The 15,692-nt window shown below is 35.2% G+C and overlaps 1 protein-coding gene across 1 annotated transcript in view; it reads right to left on the reverse strand.

The window, feature by feature from the left end:
- LOC149772709 (uncharacterized) overlaps window positions 1-15,692 on the reverse strand; it is a 117,478-nt gene that overhangs the window by 90,590 nt on the left and 11,196 nt on the right. Inside the window, exon 3 of the mRNA XM_089947459.1 lies at window positions 11,421-11,490. Within this exon, the coding sequence (XP_089803585.1) occupies window positions 11,421-11,490 (70 nt within the window). The remainder of the gene's footprint in view (window positions 1-11,420; window positions 11,491-15,692) is intronic.

Raw genomic sequence — 15,692 nt, forward strand, 5'->3', positions numbered from 1 at the left:
TATCAGTATAATGAACACAGGATAGAAATATGAAGGTATCAGTATAATGAACACAGGATAGAAATATGAAGGTATCAGTATATAATGAACACAGGATAGAAGTATGAAGGTATCAGTATATAATGAACACAGGAGAGAAGGAAAATATTGGTTGACGTACATGAACCATAACCAAATATTGCCAAAAGTAGTGTTACTCAAAAAGCTATGAAAAGTATTATCATTGCCATACAAATTATGTTACAGACTCATTGATAGAATTTTAGTGTATCAATGCCCCATTTTTCAGCTGTAATTACATAACTTAGGTACCGCCTTTTAAATAAAATGTTTTTTTTTCTCTCGAAAGATTCGAGGTTTTGAGTTTTACATTTTTATATGCACATTTTTTTTTTCCGTTAACTTTACATTATCAGAATCGTTCAACATTTTACGATATTGCACATCTTCATATTGCACCCACGCGCAGGACAAGTGTGCCCAATAGTGTATTAGGAACTACTTTGTAAACAAATCATGTACATTTGCATAGTAGACGCAATACGTTTTGGTTCATTAAATTTGTTTCTGAATGAACTAAAGCAGATGTTTCGTGGACTGCAACATACCAACTGCTTTGCTACATTCCACGTTAACTTTTTGATACATTGTTTCAGATTTTGCGATAGACACCAGATTTCATAAAATTGCTTTGTACCTACAAATAACATGCAAGCTATAAAGGCATAAACTGTCTCCTTTAGCTGGCAATAAGAATGGCAAAACAATATACTTACAGTTTTACATCCAGAATTTTCTCAAAATGTACTTTCTTAGTTCTGCAAATCCGAATTACATGAGCCATGTCATGAGTTCTCAAGCTTGATTACACATTTCGAAATTGTACTGTAATTTCGACTATATTCCAAGTGCAGTTACATCTTCCTTACTGTACTCAAAATGAAATAAACATTAAATTCAATAGCGTCTTTTTGATAATTGCAATTGAAACACTTCATATTTTTCCCACATAATGATTTCAAATAGTCAATGACAGAACAAACACACTCGCAGATGTAAACACGCTATTCCGGTGCCGCTTCAATCCAATGTATTTCATGTACAATTTGCACAGATGAATCCAGTCCAAATTCACAAACTTTCGACGAATCGAAACAAAATACCAAAATCTATTCATTCCAGATCAAATGGAAAAATTTTGCAATGCGCATTCATTCACAATATGACTGCAAATTTCAATTTTAACTAGACAGGCCATTTTCTTTCGAAAGTTATGTCGAGCGCGCGACTAAGTTCAAATTTATCTGAGAGGAGTTATGTGCGCATTAATAATGATGTCGTTCTGTAATGATGTAATGATAAATCTGCGCTTGTGTATTTAGTTTGGAATACGACATACATTCATTTATGTTGTATCTTGTAGTGTATTTTGTTTATATAATTAAACCTTAGGTAGAATAAGAAAATGAGCATATAATAAAAAGGTTACTGCATTTGTATGGGAAAATATGAACTCGTTTTGTCGGATGGATTTACTGCACTCCCAAGGTCGTGCAGTATTCCCTCCAAGAAACTCGTTCATATTTTCCCATACAAATGCATTAACCTAACATTACTGCACTGGGTTTGTTTGTATTCTCCCTTCTGTTACTTGTATATAACATGGAGGTTATTTACTTAGAAAACATGTTTTTGGTTGCCTTTTGTCTTGGAATTTTAACGAAAATAAAAAGATGTTACCATGGTGGTTTACGATATTTCAGACGAAATTCTTCTCTGCAAAGGTGACGTTTTGACCATAGTGCAAAATAATTGATAGAAAACATAAGAATGTTCACAACGGTTGAGATATAGCACAAATGTTTATGGGGTTTTATTGCTTAATAAATATAAGTGGTACGCAAAGTTACATTTTTATCAAACAGACCTGAGTTCAATATTTCAAAATGACAAATGAAAGCGCTGAAATCTCGTACTACTGGTGCGATACATTTCCCGAGAAATAACGAACGACTTTCCTCATCATGCCATTTAAAGCATCTGTTGTATAGAGAAAAGGGGAAAGGTTGATTGATTTATTGTCCCTTTTTACAAAGATAGAGGGAAACCATTACAAATCAGGTTATCCAAAAGTTGAACAAAAATGCTAATGTTTGACTTTTTCTCCAATTATCACGGACATATTTGCTCCTGAAAGTGGAGAATATATGTCGTAAATTAAAGTGCACGAAACAGAGCTGTTAATGTAATTTCCTTTCATAAAATCAATCAATATTAAAGATTATTCACTTCTTTTACACTAATAATTTTTAGCAGCTGTGAAGGGTTGTGCTAAGAATGAACCAACATTAACTTCTCTAGATTCTATGTCTCGCCTGCTAAGCGTTCACAATTAGAAAACTCTAGTCATAATCAGTGTTGGAAGAAATATGGGTCATTGCAACCACACATTATGTTGTAAGGGTTTTAACAGAAGTGGTGTAGGTGAATGCACACATAAAGTTTCATGATCATACACGCAGTAGTGTCTAGTAAACGGTACTGCATCTAAACGAACAAAATGATAATACTGAATCAATTCAATATGCACTATTCTACCTATATGTACCTTGCCCTGTGGCGATTTCAAATATGAACACTCATCAAATTCGATGACTGATCCAAAGTGTCTGTGTTCATTCGACTTTGAAAAGTTAAGTAGCCGTGACTGCGTTTCGTCGATATTAATTAGTACCCTCCTAGGAGAACGTATCAATTAGCTTTGACACGATAAATCTTAGTCATTAATCCATGCAGTCCGATGTAGGTATACACCTAAATATGTCTGGCGTACTTTAAAAAAACAGTTATCGTCACTGGATATGTCTCACTACAAGATGTTTGCAATGTTGATTTGCTCATGCAGCAACCGTAATTGTACCTGCTAACATTCAGCATTAACATTTTCACGTGTAAGTTTTCTAAAGAAACTAACCCAAGCTCCCCCCCCCCCCCCACCACTATACCCACAACCGGACAAACCTATACAATGGCTGGTGTATATGCGCAAGATTTTTAAAATCTACGTTTGACTTAGAAGAAGACCATCCAAAGAGCAAATAAGACGAAATATTTGAAGCAAATTATTATTATTATCTTCCTTGGAGTTACTCATTTTGTTGCTAATTGGATAGTTCTGTACGAGTCCGCTGATCAGGTTCCACCCCATTAACTGTGCTTGCACCGGAATCGGAAAGGAACACAATCGCACCGATAAAAGCAGAGTGCTGTCGTATACACTGCTCTCATAACATCTATGATCATTGCGTCTAATAACATGTTTTTGATGCCTACATACTGAATACACCAGAATACAGCTATGTTCAATACATTTGGGTGGAACTATTATAAACAACATTTCAACTGAAAATAATTATCAACGTTTCATGGCTTGCAAGGCGGCCATTTTGGTTGTTTCTTGTGCGTGGTAATTTCGGTCTTCAGTCATTAAAATAGAAAAAGGTAAACAACATATCTTGCCTCAGAATACCCAAATCGTTTGCACGAAAGTGCTTTGCCAACATTTCAATGTATTCGGAGTATGAAGAAACAATCAGTTATAATATACATGTTCTTGTTTCGTTTTCAGATAAACACAATAATGAATCCAATCATCATCTTGAAAATGTCAGTCCTGGTGCTCGTTGGCCTCTAATTTATTTGTCCACAATCCCAAAGTGATATACTCTTTGACGTAACACCACAAGGCAGAAGTTTTATGAAAGTAGCAGCCACTGCATAGCTTGAAGTTACTTGATTCCAAGTACAGAGCTACCATATATAGACTAGCATCAGCCTTCGTGACTGGTTTACACTGTACCCAATATTGGTCCTGCATAACTCATGCTAAGCACAGAGATACTGTAGACAGAGTAGCATCAGCCTTTGAGACTGGTTTACACTGTACCCAGCATTGTTCTAGCATAAATCATGCTAAGATCAGAGATACCGTGGACAGACTAGTATCATCCTTTAAAACTGGTTTACATTGTACCCAACATTGTTCAGGCATAAATCATTAGAAGTATTAAGGAAAACTTGAGAGATTAAAGAAACGTTATGAGTCCCCATCTAAATTTTCAACTGTTCAAGCAGCTTATGTTTCACTGTCTTGATCTTTATGGTAACGCAGCTGTTCACAGCAAATGGATTGGACGCTTTGCATATTCTGTCAAGACACAAAATGAAATAAAACACGTGTGCTGTCAGCAGCACGAACATGAACAATCAAAGTTTGCTTCTGTAGCTAAGTATGGGGAGTCTGTTGTTCATGCAGTGGTGTTATTACTCTTATGACAGCATAGGTTGCAACATTCCAAATTGCAGAAAGAAGTTTCTGAAATCACAGGCAATGTAAATTTTGAGAATAGGCGTTTTGATTTAGCCATGATGCACTTTGCAGAGATACACGTCGTGTATTGGAACCGGAAAACGTCTGGATAAGTTAGAACGAACGTGATGATAAAGCAGGCATTGAAATCCTAAGATCCTTTTCAGAAGGCAATCAACCTTTAAAAAGCGTTGCCTTAGTTTTTCAGGAATATTTATATTACTATGTGACCAGACGAAGCCTGATAGACGAATAATACTCCTACCTATCCAGTTCCGCCATTTTCCGTTTTATAAATAGGTAGTAAAGGATCACTAGTTGGATGAAGGATCCACTATTCTCTCTGTTACAAAAAGATGACAATTGGTTTGGCAAATTAAAAATGACTACTAAACTTTATGCAGCATTATGGCATAGTCTACTCCGGGTACGGCACACCGTTTTCGTGCTATTGTCGATCGTTCCTGAATCAAGTTGAGAAGGACAGTTAAAACAAGAAATACTATTTTACTTTAAGAAATGTAGATTGCCACAAAATACACATATGTAAAAAGCCTGGTCCCATAAAGCTGACGCTTTGGAATAATAATAATAATAATAATAATAATAATAATAATACTAATAATAAAGAAATATCACTTTATTTTATGTACTGGGGTTTTAAAAAAACGTTTTTTCTTGCTATAGATTAATATTCGTGTTCCGAAAAACATTTTCACGCAACTAGACGACTTATTCCAATATTGTGACTGGCATTACCTGTTCTTAATAATGTTGATGTTTTTTTCTTCAAATATACGTCATCAACACAAATTTGGACAAAATTAAACGTGTTTCAACGACCTCATGCTTTGCATTCATGCCAAATGTACATTAATGGTGACGCCATGCATTATTAAAACGGTGCGAATTAAATTCATACAAAGGTAAATTGCAGCACGAATTACGCAAGGTATCAAATACGTTCAATTAAATTGTCTGTCTTGAGACTGACCATAATGATTCGTAAAAGCAATTTGATAATCTCGTTAATAGACATTCTTCATGACGGACCTATCGAGTAACTGAAAAAATTTTCAAGGAACACCCTATTACGAGGAACCATTTCTGTTTTTAACATTGCATAGTAAACGGTATGTGTTATGTTTTTGTCCTCGTCACTCAGTTAAACACAAACGAAAACATGTCATGGATGATATAGTTCATGTAATTACTCGCTGTTTGATTGCATATTGTAGGCTTTACCGTTGTGCCGAATACTTGTTATAATAACAAACAGATACAACTAGACAATAATGTACTACAAAGCAGTATCTAGTTAGGTTTGTACATTCGTCTATTATGTCTCTAGTTTGTTAATAATATAAACGATACCAGTAATCAGCGCAAAATTCTATATAGACTTTGTTTCAAAGCTTTTTCATTCTGTTTGCTGTTATTTATATTATGTTCCAATTATTCTATGCTCGTATCCATCTTGGTATTGTATCTGTTCCATGACGTCCTCCAGTTTTTTTTCCTCATTCGTTTTGCAAAATAATCAAATGTTTTTATCGACAAAGAACGAAAATACCATTACGATGGAATAAATATTTTTTTCGGATTTGTATCAAGCTAAATAACTTGACATCATGATAGAAGTTCAAATGCAAAAGTGTCTGAATTTTTTCAATGCACCTCCCCAACCCCCAACCTCTAACCCCCAACTCTACCCCATTGATCGAAGCACAACAGATTATATTATAATGTAGGTAACATGATAAAAACCCATGCCCAGTAAAGATTAATTAGTAAAATACTTGAACTTAGAATAAGTTCAAAGTTCTACACGCACATTGCCGTGACTTTCAAAATATGTTTATTAAGCATACAGTGGATTATTAACCAAGATAAACAGATTGCATTAAAGCATTTTACAATGTTTTGGGTATGACTGCAATAATAAGTGTAATGAGCATTGGAAAGATTCAACAAAATTTCCATATCACTGATAGACAGGTTTACTTATCGGTATTCAGCTGAAACATAACAAAGCATAATATTGTTTGTACGTTCAGTTTATGATGGAATATTTTGAATTAGAAAACATTTTTCATGATTAATATATGATGAGGGATAAATTAATGCTGTTCAGTCTCCTTGAAGGTTGTGTAAGGATTAAGACTGTTTGTAAGAAAAACTTTAAACTTGATCCTCCTCACTATTGCACTAATTTTAGGTCATGGTGCGAGTTTTAAACAGATGTGGCGCTAGGCTTTAAAACGATTACGATGTGATTATACGTTAGAGACTGGATTCTTCATAGACCTGAGGATAATATTCTACGGTCCTCCCCACGAACTTGCATCAGATCACCTCTGCATTATATGCCATCTCGACGTATCAGTCCCCAACTCTCCACCTTTATTTGCTACTAAGAGAAACCTCCGTATGATAAATAGAACGAAACTAATGCATGACATCCAAGCAAACATAACAACTTGCCTACCTGCTACAGCAGAACAACTCGATAACTGCCTGCGTTCATTGCTTGACAAACATGCCCCAGCCACCAAGTGCAGAGTATCAATTCAAAAGTGTTCTCCATGATATAACAGTGTTAGGGACCAGCTTCGCAGTACTAAAAGAGACCACCGTATAGCTGAGGGGCTTTGGCTTTCCACCAGACTCACTATTCCTAAGCAAATCTATGAAGCCGCTAAGAAGATCGTCACAAATATAGTCCATGCAGCAAAATCAGCCCACTACACTACTAAGATCATGGAAAGTTTCAGCTGCAAAGACCTCATCGATATTACTAACAAGCTAATGTCAAGGAACAAACGTACACCACTTCCAACTACCTTCTCTCCAGTCGAACTTCCGGATTGAATGGATAGCCAATTTCTTTCATGACAAAGTACAAACCATTAGAGATAAGATTGACAACGCAGTTTCAATTGACTCGTCGTCACCATACATTTCGGATACAGAATTTGAGCGGCAACCATTAGCAGTATTTGAACCTGTCTCTATAGATTTATTACGTACAATCGTGATGAAGCTTGCACCAAAGTCATGTGAACTTGATACAATTCCAACATCACTGCTGCTTGAGTGCTTAGATCTAGTATTGCCTTCACTAACTGATGTTATTAATACCTCTCTCTCATCTGGGGAATTCCCATTATTTTTCAAAACTGCCATTGTAAAGCCTCTACTGAAGAATTCAACACTCGACCATAACGATTTAAAGAACTACCGCCCAGTTTCTAATCTCCCATTCATATAAAAAATCTTAGAAAAGGTTGTTCTATCCCAACTTGTATCTCATCTGAATTTAAACAGTCATTTTAGCAATGTACAATCTGCATATCGCCCTCACCACAGTACTAAAACTACTCTTCTAAAAGTAGCTAATGACATTCTCTCTGCTTTGGATAGCGGTAAGATTACAGTCCTCATCCCTCCTTGATTTGTTTGCAGCATTGGACACAATAGACCATGATATATTACTTCACCGTCTCCAGTATGCATTTGGCATTCATGATATAGCCTTAATATGGTTCCAGCCCAGTTAATCTATGTTGTGGTGTTCCACAGGGTTCTGTTCTTGGACCTGTTCTCTTCATTCTATACACTCAGCCGCTCTAAAGTGTCATAGATCATCATCCAGTGTCTCACCAGTAAATATACAAACCTAGCCACCCAACTGAAGTTGATGCTACTATTCAATGCGTAGAGAGGTGCATTTCTGATGTGAAATCATGGATGACATGTAACAAGCTGCAGATGAATGATGATAAAACTGAGGCCATTCTGATCACAACACAAAGACTTTCTCAGTCACATCCTTTGCCTCAAACAATAAATACCAGTAACACCAAAATTAAATTCACACAGTCAGTACGAAACTTAGGTGTCACTCTGGACAGTAATCTCACGTTGCACCAACATGTCAAGAACATATGTAAGGCTGCATATCTTGAGCTGAGAAGCTTCAGCTCCATTCGCAAATATCTTTCAGTTGATGCCACTAAAACACTTGTATGTTCATTAGTACTTTCAAGACTGGACTAGTGTAACTCAATTATGTCTCATCTCAATATCTACTTCAAATACTTCAAAAAGTTCAAAACACAGCTGCTCGGACCATACTTAGAGTACCACGATGAGAGCACACTTCCCCGCTGCCCTGTACCCTACACTGGCTACCCATTCAATCCAGAATCAAACACAAAATTTGTTCTCTTTACTATGTTTCACTGACGGATTCCAGTCCAACATAACTATCCGACCTCACCCATGTGTACACAGCAGCAAGATACATACGCTCCTATTCTGACAATCGTATACTCATTATTCCCACTATGAAAACGAAGTCATATGGACAATGTTCTTTTGCATACCATGGCCCAGCAACGTGGAATGAATTGCCCACTGAACTTGGACACAAAGACCCAGTGATCCCATTCAAGAGTGCTCTTAAAACTCACTTAATTCGACTGCAAGTACAAACTTAAAGAATTAAAAATGTTCCTTAACTTAAATGCTTACAGGATGATTTTTATGTTTTCTAATTTCATGGTGTTTGTTTTGTGTAATAATATCATTATATATGTTTTTTTATGTTATAGGTGTTGTCTAATATTGTAAAGCGCCTAGAGCTTCTAAAGATTAGGCGCTGTACAAAGTCCTCATTATTATTATTTTTATTATTATTATTATTAGAGAGTGGAGCAAGAGGTGCAATAAACACGGTATCACATCGATACGCTGAAGCTAATCACGACTACCTTTCAAATGATGAAGATAGAAAATGCTGTCATTATGAACTAATTATTTAATTATGTGCCTAGATTCTACCTACCTGAATGGTTGTATGAATATCAGGACAAAATATTACAAATACATAAAGGGAATGAAAATATACTTTTATGCGTCGATCAGAAGTACTAATACAATGCAACGATTACATCAATGTCTAGTCTCCTGCACCAGAAATAAAATTTGCAACTAGCAAGGATGACTTAACAAAACTTCAAACATAGTTCGTTGAACAGAAGAACGGAGAAGGTACGATATCAAGGGTATCAAAATTTATATGGTAAAACAAACAAATATACGTAATTTAATACAGAAGTCCAAATGTTTTACATAGGATAGGTCGAAAACTAACAAAGATACCTGGAATTGTTTTGATAGAACAACAAAACATGGTTAAAATCCCACATGGAATCTGATATAAGTCTTTTATAAAAAGACACTAATGACATCGAAAATGAATTTTTGAAATTGCTCTTTTATGTTACTTAGCTTAAGACGATAGAGCAGTAACACTATGATGAAACTGACAATGACATAAAATAAACTTTAAATTGTACGACACTAGTACGTATTCGAAAAGAAATCTGCTTAATATGTACAGCTAACTTTAGAGCAAATATCTAATAAGGGAAATTTAGATTTGTAGTTGTTAATTTTGTTGGTTTTAGGATATATTTCAACAGACAATATATATCAGCTTATATCCACGGGAAAGTCCGATAAGAGCCAACGACTCAGGGGAAGCTACAACTAAGCTTTCTCAGATAACCACTTTGGTCGAGTCCGAGACTCTAACCCACGCTGTTATGTATATTTGATTTAATTATATCTGATTTAATATAAATTTATTTCAATTGACGTGTTTGTCAGTTTTAATATTTTTATTTTGTTACATGCTATTGTAATGTAAATTTATTCACTAGAGAGGATACTTTTTTCAGAAAATAGTTTGACCTTGACTCTTCGTTTTGTAAACAACCAGGTGTTGATCTAGATTCTGACCCTTGATTCAAAAATAGTAGCAACCACGTAAACAAGTTCTATTTTTATTTTAAAATGATTGGTTGTTGTCGATGTCATTTTTTGTTCTTAGAATAAAATGATTCATTTTTGTCAGGGTCACATAGGATGGGCGTGATCTTTAACAAGTACCTAATTTCTACGACCTTCGAGAACATGATCACATGACCCCTTTCTACGTTTTAGAAGACGATATAACCTTCGTTTCGAAGCATTATTCCAAGTAGAGGTTGGGCTGTTACACTAGAAGTTGTATGCTGTGCTGTTTGGAGTTATTTCAAATTACATGGATAGGAGTTATTTCAAATTATTTGGATTCAAAAGGATTATGACTTTTTTTTCCTGAAAAATACATGTGCTCATGTGAGATTCTTAATCAAAGACAGTTCTTATAAGAAATTTATTTAGATTTCCAAAACCGGAGTGATAATTCTTGTTTCTACAAGGAACTGTAGACTTCAACACTACAGGTTACAGCATACGTCATCGTCTTCCATCTTGGATTCCTCATCGGGATTCGAACTTGAAATCAGTAGAACATTTTGTAACTAGGACTTCAAATATTTTATTTGTGGATTATTCTTGGATTATTTTTGGATTTGATTCTTAAAACCGTAATTTCATAATTTTTCACTTTTACAGAATTTTCCAGGGAAATCAGTTATTGTACTTTTCAAAGCTTGTTGTTTTCACTCTTTCTTGTGTTACTGTATATTCGAGGCTAAACACATGGCATAAGAGACGTGGACATATGTGAGATGGCTGTGATTGATAAAGGTGAGCGTTGTAGACCATTCGGTCACCCGGTGCCTCAGATATAGTTAAATGGAGTGTACTAAATAACTAAGGCTGTTAAATAATTCCCTGATATTGATTTGCTGCAGATTTTGAAAGAAATTGGAAGACCAAGAATGGAGCGTACCAAGCGAACCTCGTACACTACTTAAAACATTCATTGATGGTTTACCAAGCTTCATTTTGAAGCATGTATACAATGCTTTAGGAGGAGCATTTCTAAATTTAATCAATGAAGTAGACAATCTCGAAAGTAGATGAGAGTTACAACATATAGGAATCGTCAACTCATTCGACAACAGTATTGTTGAAAAGGCCAATGAGTCATTTAAAAGAAGAACGAAGTCAAACTGGCCAGATAACAAGCAAACACACTTCTTGCTGACCATTATACTTTCTTGAATGGAAATTGATACATTTGACTATGTACCTGAATTTTGGTCCTTGAACTTCGATAGTCCGATGAAATTATCACCGCTAGACCACATCCATGTTGAAACCTGAAATGTTTAGAACAAACATTTCTCTTACTGTTCTGGAATTATATTATGTTAACCTGAAATTTGTATTAAAAGTTATCTGTTTAAATCTTTCTATCATACAGCCTAATAATTATCTTGCAAATAAATATTTCTGATACCTGGAATGATATAAATGCTATTTTCACATTAGCGACCTTCTAAGCTGTTCGGAAATTAAATTTTTTTTTCATATTTAGAGGAAAAATAATACGTTTTTAAATTTGGTAATGAATCGAAGTGGTTATACTGTTAAATAAATTTTGTTTTATTGGCGACCTTTGGGCAGAGAGGGTAAAACGTAAAATAGGTAACAGTGTAATTATGTAGCATTCGAGACATATCTATTTATCTATCTCTCTCTCTGTGTCTTTCTATGTATGTATGTATGTATGTATGTATGTATGTATGTATGTATGTATGTATGTATGCATGCATGCATGCATGCATGCATGCATGCATGCATGTATGTATGTATGTATGTATGTATGTATGTATGTATGTATGTATGTATGTATGTATGTATGTATGTATGTATCTGTCTATCTATCTATCTAGTGGGTAGACATATAATGTAACACCGCGACTGGAATTTCCTTGTCTCGGTCCAAACCCCAACGTAGATTATTTTTCTCACCCAATATTTTGCTTTAAAAATAAAGATAATTTTTTTTTTCACTAGTGTAGTATAGTTCACGTCCAAATGTTTACATGCGGCTCATTAATATAAATATGTTAATGAGGGCTGTGGTATGACCGTTACATCCGTTGTACACAATTTATACGCGTGAGCAAAGAAAAATAACATCAAACGTCTCATAGTAATGAGGTATTATCACATTTAATATATTGATGTTATATGAAATTAACAATAAATAATTAATATGAATTACAAGAAAATGTTTTATTTTCAGCAATTCCAATTTTGAAAAGATATTTTGTAAATAGCGAAACGATACTGGGTACACATCTCTACTGTAGTTACACTTAGTACAAGCTGTAAGGAAGAGTAACATGCTGCATTCAATTATTCATAGGTAATTAGAGATATGTGTCACTACTGTATGTAACTCTCCCTTTCTTTTGAGGAGGTGAAACTGTTTGTGACATATTTGTGCTGTATATAATATTGATTTTAAAATCAGCCCCGTGTATGAAAGATCAGTATTTTTTGTCATAGTTCATTTCACACAGCATTGAGAATTTTATCATATCTGTAGCACAGTCAATTTTCAGGTCAGCGGCATTAAATGTAGTTAACAGTATATAATTTGTTTCACACGAAGTATCTAAAACTAGTTAGGTAGCTTTAACTACATTTAATGACGCTGACATGAAAATGTACTGAGCTAGGCCTGCATATAGGATAAAACTAACCATGCTGTGTGGAACAAACTAGCATAATACCAAAAAAGTTCGACATTGTGTGTGTGTGTGTCTTTGTCTCTCTCGAAATGTTTTGCATGGTGTGATCTCAGAGATGGATTGACCTTTAGTTACCATGTTTTTGTTATATATTTGTTGTTGCTGTTACTGATTTTAGAACAACTACGTCAGGTACAGCAGAAGACAACAAGGGTTTCTTTTTTTTAAAGTAGTTCTGAGTGCGTGGACACCATAACCGAAACGACTGGTCTGAGATGACTAGACTGAGATAAGAAAAGTAAGGTTAGTAAAACAGCTACAGTTCTCTGTCGCATGGGTGAGAAATATTATCATGGAATGAGTACTTACGTCACGTCAGTACATAACAATGACGTTACAATGGCCTCACGTTTCTTACCTTTTGTGTGGATTTTACTGTCGGAAATTCAGATACGATAAACAGCGATAAAATTCGCGTATATGTTAGAATAAAAGGCTTCAAGTTAAATATATAAAGTAGTTCTGGCTTTTGCGTATTCTAATATTCCTTTGCCTGTATCATCACTTGAATTTTAAGATCTTAACTATGGAAATATTTCGGCTTGAAATATGAATGAAGCATTGACTTTTATATAAGTGTTTTTTAATGAAGTTGAATATTTAACTCGTTTGAATCATAGCAATTTAAATGATATATGACTAAAATAATTTGTCGAAATAGCACATAAATTTTAAATAAATGGTTCATTAATTTTCGTGATCGATATTAACGTTTGTTTTATAGATTTTTTGTTTTCTTTTAAATCCAGTTTTCCAGACAGACTTGAGATAAAGCACATCAGCCCCTTACCAGTTTAGAGCACAAAACATAACCATTATGGGTTCTGAACATTTCAGTATTTAGTTACTTTTATTCCGAGAATTATTTGTTGAAATGAAAGAGTTCTGCCCATACGTAGTCACGTTCCCATTTGTCGTCTGTGAATGAGACTATTTATAGTCGTATGCATTAAACGAATTTTATTGATCAATGACAAACAAGGAAATAGTAAATGAAAGCAATAAACTAGAACATATCCAAATAAGGTAAAGAATCATGAAACCATGTATCCTAAACGACAGCATAATGGCATCTGGTTATATAAAAAAAACTATGCCACCGTGTGGCTCAGTGAACCTCAGCGCCATTCTAACTTTCATTTTCGTGATATTGTTTAGTTTAGAAATGATCAATGATCTTTATAACCCCACCCCCCCAAAAAAACCCCAAATAAACCACACAAAATTTAAAAAAAAAATTATAAGCAAAGACTAAACCCTCACAAAATAACAAATTGTTTAAAGATAGCGACACGCTATGAAGCTGATTTATAAGCAGTATATTCCAAGTAACCCCTGGTGTGGTGCTGCTCCTGGTTATTTGGATAAATCTGTACTTCAGTTACTTTGACCGGTAAGAAAGAAAACTCTTGCTTTACCAGTGAGATAATTTAACTTACTGATGGATGGGCTTGTTTTGATGGCAGATAAATCTTGATGCGAATCATGATTATGTATTCAGAGCTAGAAAATGAGACACTTAATATTGGACCCGAGTCACTTCCTTCCGGCGCGTAAGTGGTACTTAGTGACCTTTAATCGCATGTAATTATAAGTGCTGTCAGACATTAAGGAATTAATGGTACAGAAAGCATGTGAGTGTCCACATCCCTCCTTCCACGATCGCTCTTGCTTTTTCTTCATTTTATCCTCATTTTGCTTAATTACGCACTTCCATCAAACGCATGCACAATTTGTTTTCAGTTTCTTTTTAACCCGACTTCGTTGTCTCTACCCTTTCAATAATTATCCTACGAGGGAAGTTTCAAAAATTCACAGAAGATGCCCGTGATAGACAAATATCATTCCTGCGAATAATTGATTATTTTTGCCATTTGAAACACTCTTCCACTACTTCGACGCATTTAAAAATTCGTTGACAACTTGACAAACGCGTTGTTATTGTCTGTTTTGATTATATTCTTTTTTATTTTTTGGGGATAGGATTTGGTTTTGGGGTTGAGGAGGGTAGGGGTAAAGATAGGGGATGGTGTACCCACATGTAGGCCTCATTTCCAGCTTGAGAGCGACTTTCAAATCGGTCTCCCGCCTGCATGTATTTTTACACCGGCAAGAACCAAAAGTAATTCAGTGACAAGTCTGGACTGTAAAGAGTATATACCATCACTTTAGTGTCCTATTCCAGCAAGTAATCTTGTTGTCACAACGAAGCAGCTTCCGGTCTGCGGTCAGCACCTAAACCTCGGGTTAAGGCATTTCCATCGCCCATAGAATCTTCAGCCGATGCAGCCTTAGACACGGGTATCTAGACGACGGGACCATAAACGTCCGAGAAGATGGAATAGAAAATCCTTACTAAGTTCTTCGTTCTAAGAGCAATTATAGTCATATTTTGTTTTTTAAATTTTAGTTGTACTCAGTTTAATTAAATGGCATATCCAAGTCTTGTCACCAAAATTGATGTCATTCACTCCTCTGAGGAGGCTATATTTATATAATTTGAGTTTTTCCCCAGCGGTTTTGACGCGAGACGTTTCCTGTTCCAATGAATGCGGTACTCATCGTAAACTTCAGTCTACCCCCACCCCCACGTAATATGATTCATATAAACAACAACTGAATGACCGAGGCCTCCGCTAAATCCTGTGTTGGAACAGGATTTAGTTTGTAATTTTACCCCAACAATATCTTTTTGCACTTTAACGCTACTGAGCCCACGTCTGAGGTCGTATTGATGCGATTCCTGACCAGCTTCAACA

This window comes from Sinohyriopsis cumingii, unplaced genomic scaffold (assembly GCF_028554795.1).
Source record: "Sinohyriopsis cumingii isolate HCF-2022 unplaced genomic scaffold, ASM2855479v2 utg001237l, whole genome shotgun sequence".
NCBI classification, from domain to species: domain Eukaryota; kingdom Metazoa; phylum Mollusca; class Bivalvia; order Unionida; family Unionidae; genus Sinohyriopsis; species Sinohyriopsis cumingii.